Genomic DNA, 7468 nt, shown 5'->3' with positions numbered 1-7468 from the left:
CCAACCCAAACCAGCCTATGATTCTATGAAAAGTGCTTTGAGGAGCACTGTCATTTCTGAACGCTTTTTGCCCATGACTTTGCAGTCCCACAAAGCAGGAATTCTTCTCAAGACCAGTAGTTGGGCTATTCATGAGCTGGTAGATTGTGGATTCTCTGCTGTCGAGTACTGTGCATATATCCTTATCTTCGGTGTGGGGTGGCTTCTGTTCCTCTAGTCAGTCTCTTTTTATTTTTATTTCTATTTTTATTTTAATTTTTATTTTATTTGAGGGACGTTGCATCCCCATCATATCTTATCCTGTTACCCAGCTAGGTAGGAACTGTCCAAGAAAACCAGAAGGTAAGGGGGAAACACAGAGACAGCCTGTTTGCGTAAGTACCTTTATCCTTCAGAAATCGGGCTGGAAAAGAAACGAAGTGCCAGGCGTGGGCAATTAATGAGGCAATTACTGAGTACAAACTGTGAGAGCAGATATGGGTGACTGATCTAACATTTCTCCACCAGCCCAACCATTTTCCTATCTGGATTTTCCTGACTCTTCAGGGAGTAAGCCAAGAGTATCTTTTATAACTGCAGGGTCATAGAGCAGTTACTTCCTCGGGGAAGTGCAAGGAAGACCAAGAGCTCCAGAGAGGGATGACAAGTCTTAACCTTTTTAGGGCAGGGAGTAAATGGTGCAATCCAGATTGTGGCTTTAATCCAAGCTCAGGATTGCTGCCTGTCAGCAAAGTGAGCATCAGCGAGCCTGAGTCTTGTAATGAAACCAACATCCAAATAAAGAGCAGACAGAGACCCACCATGAGGAATTTGGGAATTTCTGGTCAGCCAGGTGTCAGTATTGAAGGGTGCTGAGAATAATGATTTCAGTATAAAGGGTTGTTGAGCCTGGAGAAAAGGAGGCTGAGGGGAGACCTTCTGGCTCTGTCCAAGTCCCTGAGAGGAGGGTGGAGAGAGGTGGGGGTGGGTCTGTTCAACCAAGGACCAAGGGACAGGACAAGAGGAAATGGGCTCCAGTTGTGCCCAGGGCAGTTGAGATGGGATGTGAGGAAGAATTTTTGCTGAAAGGGTTCTGAGGCATTGGAAGGGGTTGCCCAGGGCAGTGGTGGAGTCCCCATCCCTGGAGGGATTAAGAGTGGTGTAGACATAGTGCTGAGGGACATGGGTTAGTTGGGGACTTGTCAGTGTTGGGTTCAGGATGGGACTTGATGATCTTAAAGGGCTTTTCCAATCCAGGCAATTCTGAGATTCTGTGAACCAAACTCCTTGTTCATATTCCTGCTCCACCACCAGTTTACTCTGTGAGCTTCAGTAAGAGATTTAACTGCTGTGTCTCCGTTAATATCTGTACAGTGGAGGTATGAAATCACCTCATTTGCAGACACATTGAGTAGCTGGTTAAATCAAAGTCTACAAAGATCTTGAAGATCCTTGGGCTAAACTCTCTGGAGAGGGCACTGTTATTATTTATGCATCAGTTTGTACATCAGGAACAGGTTTGGGCTATTCCAACAGTGATGTCCATCCATACCAGCACCAGGGTGGTCCTTTAGCATCACTGTTGTGTTTGACAGTGCCCATACATGGCTCTTTGCTACAGATCAGCATGAAAAGACTCCAAGAGATCTTGTGTAGGCAGCTGGGTGTAACTATAAGGGAAAGCATCTAATTGTGGATTCATCTGTGGTATGCAAATGACACCAATAATAATAAAAGCATTGTCTTCTTGAATGAACCATGGCACATCTCAAATGCTCTTATCTGAAAGATCTCCAGGCTCTTGGCAAAAGCAGTGATACGCAGGCGGCAGCTGGTCCTCCCTTAAACTTTCAGCTACCTCAGTGTTTTTCTGTCAAGAGGGGGTTTTTTTTGGGTAAAAGGCTGACTTTTTGGTCAAAGCAGAATTTTGTATTAAAGGTTATGGGGTGAAGGGGGAAAAGAAGGGATGTTTGTTATGACTAAGCAGCTTAGATCCATAAAATGGTTTGGAGAGAAACTTCTGGTTTGTGATAATAGTGTGGAGAAGAAATATTTCTCTGGTTTAGTGACTGTCATTCCTGATAATACTCTTCCCCAGAGCTGTTCTCTGGCCTGAGGCAGGTCTCAGATGCTCTACACTCTTTGGTATTTCACTTTTTATGGGTTTCCTTTCATCTCTAGTGCATCAGGAATGCTGACTTCTCAAATACGTGATTCTGTGCACACCAAACTAGGAATTTGTTCCTGGGGATAACAGGCTGGCTGTGTTAAATAAAAGCCCCGCTACTCTGTGCCCACAGCTGAACCGATTCCTTTGAAACCCATTCCCCTTGTAACATCCAAGGTTAGACACCTACTTGCTTCGGAAGTTATCCATGGTGCTCAGGACCTTTGTCAGCTCCGACTCGAGATTTTCCTGCTCGTAGTTGAGCGCTTTCATCTCTTGATTCATTTTGCTCATGTACTGATCGTAGATGGCCTTGATGTCTGACTCTGAGTGGGAATTTTCTTGATCCTTCAGGAAGTTCCACCTTGTTGTCAGGATCTTGTTCTGTTGTTCCAAGCACTGGACCTGCAGGAGAGTTTTCAGAGACATTAGTAACACTTACAGCCAAAATTGAAAGCTGGTTGCTCCTGGCACAGCAGAAAACATTGACCGGGAGACCTTCAGAGTAGTGAGAAGCTGCTGGAGTCAGTAGAGATCTCCAGGTAGGAATGAGAAATCTCCTGAAGGATGGAGAGTTATAGGGACTTTTAGAAGTTTTATTCATTGCCTGCTTATTAATTTCTTGATAGAACATATTCACATCAAAATGAATGAGCATCTCTTACAAAGTCACTGAAAAATAAGAAGTGCTCAATGCTGGTCCCCTTTGCCTGGGAACATTCGGAAGTAAAGGCTGAAAATCCACCACAGGTCACGCGCAGATGTCCAAGGTGAATGGAATTCTGATTTACTACCTTGGAGTGGCACGAACAAAAGGTAACTCCTCTCAAATCTGTAGGATTACACCATGGTGAAGTTTGAGTAATGAATCAGAGTCCTGGCTTGGATTGTAAAGCAACATAGACAAGGCCCTGTGGGAACTCCCGAGAAGAAGCAAAATAATTACAGACTCCACGTGAGGTTTATGTGTGTGTGTGCCTGGCTGCTTGAGAGAGGATATTCTACATTTTCATCCACCCACCGCTCAATGAATCTGGCACTCTTCTTTCCTAATATTGACCATCTTAACAGTAACACTCAGTGTTTAACAGTTTTCATCTTCAGATGTCTTGGCTAACTTCAATTTATTATCTAATTGCTGCCTCTCTCTCTCTCTCTCCTATGGCTCCATGAACAAAACCAAACTCCTTCATTCATGTTTTGGCTGGTGATTCGTGAGTTGTTTCCAATAGTGTCCTCCACTCTGTCATGGAGATGATTCAACGCTGATACTGTGCCCTGTGTGGTGTGAGTGGTGGGGTGCAGATCCTGTCAGGCCTTGACCTTCTGCTTGGTCTTCAGCTTTGATTTTAAAGTTCTGTGGCCTCACATGACATTGGTGTGTTGCAGAGGTGGAGTTCTCAACTGCTGAGCCCTGCACAGATGCACATGGTGAGAGACAGGATCTTTTTGGGAAAGAACTCGGTCTGAACAGGGAGAAACTGGAACAGAGAGCAGCCAAGCAAAGCAAAAGCACTCAGATGCTCATAGTCAGTTTTCAGCAGAATGGGTGCAAGTGTTGGGATCAATCAGAGAATCCCAGACTGGTTTGGGTTGGAAAGGACCTTAAAGATAATCCAGTTCCAACCCCCCTGCTGTGGACAGGGTTGCCAACCACTAGATCAGGCTACCCAGGGCCTCATCCAACATGACCTTGAATGCTTCCAAGGATGGGGCATCCACAGCTTCTCTGGGCAACCTGGGCCAGTGTCTCACCACTCTCTGGGTGAAAAATTTCTGCCTAATATCCAACCTAAATCTCCCCTCTCTTAGTTTTAAAACCTCACTGTTTAGAAACCAAATCCTTTCTTCCTGATATCTTAACACATGGCCATAGACATCCCATCAGTTGTCCAGTTTGCTGACTGGCTGCTTTGTCTCGTGTGGCACACGGTGTGTGCATGAGGCTGAGAACCAGAGGATGATGCTGCAGCAGAGCCAGAAAGGGGCATTGCAGGTGGCACAAGTAATTGGCCTCCTGGGCTACCAGGCCATTTGCTCTTTCCATTCCAAGGAATCTCGGGGATTGTGATAGAGCATCCCTCAGCGAGGTTGTGGTCAGCAGAGCTGGGATCAACCTGTGGGATTTACTGTAGGGAACAGCCTCTTGTTTTAAGGCAGCTTCCCCATCTGCTGCAAGGACCATAAAGGATTGAATGCATTGGTTGTTGTAAATCCATCTTTGACTCTCAAATCAAGTTTTGGTTCCTGACCTTGCTCCTAATCCTTGGTTGCTCTTCTTTTTCCCCCTCACTAACTCTTCAGTTTCTTTCCTCTTCCCAAACCAGACCCATCCACTGGGCTGAACTTCTTCCATCTCAACTTCTTACACTGTGTCTCACTTAGCACAAATTCTTCCTTGCAAAGTCTTTTAACATGACTTTTGCAGCAGAAGGATCACCCAGATCTGGCCACATTTCCTGGAAAATCATGCCTGGACACAGAAGTGACCAAAGCTTGGTTCTGGGAGGCTTCTACCTCTGTGCTGCTCAGACTAAAGGTAGGGCCTCAAACAGGGACTCCATCGCTTGCCTATTCCCTGTCTTCCACCTGGACATACCTGGATGGAAAATAAATGCTAGCAGATCTGGAACAGCCTGCTGGAAAACCATCAGCAGCAAACTCCTGAAGTTAGTGTGGTCAGTTATCTGAGGAATTAGCCGCTCAGGCTTGAGACCATCTGAATTCCCGATTAAAAAGACAAGTTCTCTTTGACAACGAAGTGTCATTACTTTCCTCTGGAATGAGGGCCTGAGGCAGATGGCTGAAGTTTGCCACTTGACGTACCACTTGAAGCTACAGCCTTCAAAGCTAAATGCAGGAGCTGCTACCACTAAAGTCAAAGCCACACAACTAAGGTGGGGTGTTTGTATCTTCTGTCCATCAGGCTCTGTAATGCACACTTATCAGCAGGCCACCAGATTGGGTTTATCAGGAAACCTGGAGGCTTGTTCACATCTTCCATCCCTGTTTGCACAAGAACAGGCTACTGCACGTGATCTGGCTCATGTACATATTGTCACTGCGTGGTCTTGTCCCATCTTCCCTACCCTCATCTTTTCTCCTGTGATTTGCTTTCTGAGCAGGGCTAACATCCACACAAACCCTGAGCTCTCAATCTCTATAGTCAAAGGACCAGTCCTGCAGCACGTGCAACACAACCCACCTGTGTGATTTCCAAACACCAGAAGTTCTCCAAATTCCCATTGCCAAGCACTGGATGCTTCTCCATCCAAGGTCAACCCTCTGGTACCCACACGCCTGTTTGCACATGTAGGCGTGGTTGGTTCACAACTATTCAGTTTGGATAGATGGGAGATGGTTCCCTCACCCTTCTCCTTCCCAGTGTGAATTCAGGTCCTCTTAAGAGGTAGAGTTGAAACAAAAGAAAAAAAAACAACCAACCAACCAAAAGAAAAAAACCCAACCAACAAACCAAACCCAAGCCATGGCAGCTTGGCATGGAGCGCCTGTATTGTAGACTGCAGTGAAGCAATCCTCTGAGGAGATTACCATCTGTTTACAGAGCACCAGGGCTTTGCAGGAACCTGCCTCAGCTAGATGAGTTGTTTTTTTTTCCTTTGAGAAAACCTTTCTGCCTTCTCATGGATCTTCAGAGATGAAAGCGACACTTTCTTGGCTAAGCACGCAACCCCTCGCACCAAAAACCACAGAGGAAGGGAGGTGGGTGGATGGGGGGGTGGGGGGTCTCCCTTGCCCACCACATTGCTGTGGAGGTGAATTTCCAGTTCTCTTTAGCAGTTGGAGAAGAATTTGAGCTGCTGCCTTAGTCAGTGTCACCACCCATGGCTGTTTGTCCACGATGGGAGCCAAGGCCTGCTCTGTCCATCACCGTGCCTCTATGGCCTGGCCGTTGCTGCTCAGGCAGGGCTGGGTCACCAAAGGCAGAGCTGCCTGTCCTTCCTGGAGACCCACGGGGTGACAAGCACAGCAAAGGAGATGCACAGGCTGCCTGATGCCACTGACCACAGATGCGGCCTGGCTTCACCTAGAGATGATGCTAGCCCTTGTTCAAACAGATAACGCTGAAGGAACAACTAATTGGGTAATTCAGAGCCTGGCAATAGTTAGCTGAAGGCCTTCAGAAGTCTCCTGAGAGACTGATCAGTGTCTACTTGCCCACCACCATCCTCATCCCCATGCTGCACCGTGGTCCTCAGTAAGCTCACCTTACCTTCTCAATTAGGGTCACGAACTGGTTGTTGAGCAACTTGATGTCCTCTTTCTCCTGCTGCCGCATGGCTTGGAAGTTGGGGTCAATATCGAGATGCACGGGGGTCAGGAGTCTCCCATCAATGGAGAAGGAAGGGTAAGAGGAGCATCGATATCCACCATCTCCATGGAGGCTGAGAGAGCTGTAGCCATTGCTGGCCACCTCATTGGGACTACAACAGCCCAGACGATCCGAGGATGTGCTGACTGTTTTTCCCTTGCTCATCTTCTCTGACACCTCCCAAGAGGAGAGGGAGCCACTGGTGAACACTTCACAAGGGTTAGTCATGCCTGGCGCTTGTGGCTCTGCAGCTCCAGGGGAGGGGAAAGGGGGAGAAACAAAAATAAAAGAGATGAAGTTTTCTTGCTGCTGCTGCTGCTGCTGCCTCAAAGGGAAGGAGAGCAGTGGCACGCTGAGGAGTTTGGTCGGCTTAATTCCTGTCTCCTCAGCTCGTGGGTTGGCTAATGAATTACAAGCACCTGTTCTCCTATGTTCATTAAACGGAGGAGGGTGTAACCGTTGATGTAATCCAGATCAACCTGTTGGCTTCTTTTTTTTTTCTCTCTCTTTCTTTCCCTCCTCTCTGTACCCTCCTTTCTTCAGCAGCTTGTTTTGTGTGGTGAGGGCATAAGCACTCGCAGCAAAAACAAATCCCTCACAGGTAATTCGCTGGGCCTCAAGCAGCTGCTTTCCTCATCCTTAAATGGTGAAGAACGCAATCAAAGGTGCTGGGCTGCAGCAGGCTCAGGGAGGAGAGCCTGGGTTCAGCCCTTGGCTGGTTTCCAGCCAAAATCTACAGGAACAAATTGTGATTATTTATTTATTTTATTTTATTTTATTTGGCAGGGGAGGAGTGTTTAAAATAATTAAGAAAGACTCTGTATTGGCTAAGGATAGGAGTTTGGAAACACATCTCAAGCTCATCGTGATTAGAGGTGCTCGTGGTCTTCCTTTGATGGCACAAGGCACATCACGGAAGCTTCTGGTGCTTTGAGTGTTTTAGGGAGTGAGTGTTCTAGTTTTGAGACCCCTGAGTGTGGCCATCAAGA

The 7468-nt window shown here is 46.9% G+C and overlaps 1 protein-coding gene across 1 annotated transcript; it reads right to left on the bottom strand.

The window, feature by feature from the left end:
- Window positions 1-2332: 2332 nt before the first annotated feature.
- Window positions 2333-6707, bottom strand: LOC104521605 (keratin, type II cytoskeletal 8-like). Its single transcript, XM_010163661.1, has 2 exons — window positions 6381-6707; window positions 2333-2551 (listed from the first exon to the last, which is right to left on the bottom strand). The coding sequence occupies exons 1-2, from the start codon at window positions 6705-6707 to the stop codon at window positions 2333-2335; spliced, it is 546 nt and encodes a 181-aa protein (XP_010161963.1).
- Window positions 6708-7468: the final 761 nt, after the last annotated feature.

This window comes from Antrostomus carolinensis, unplaced genomic scaffold, assembly GCF_000700745.2.
Source record: "Antrostomus carolinensis isolate BGI_N321 unplaced genomic scaffold, ASM70074v2 scaffold23612, whole genome shotgun sequence".
Lineage (NCBI taxonomy): Eukaryota > Metazoa > Chordata > Aves > Caprimulgiformes > Caprimulgidae > Antrostomus > Antrostomus carolinensis.
Note: the sequence above shows the minus strand (reverse complement) of the source record. Positions and strands in the feature narration are given on the sequence as shown.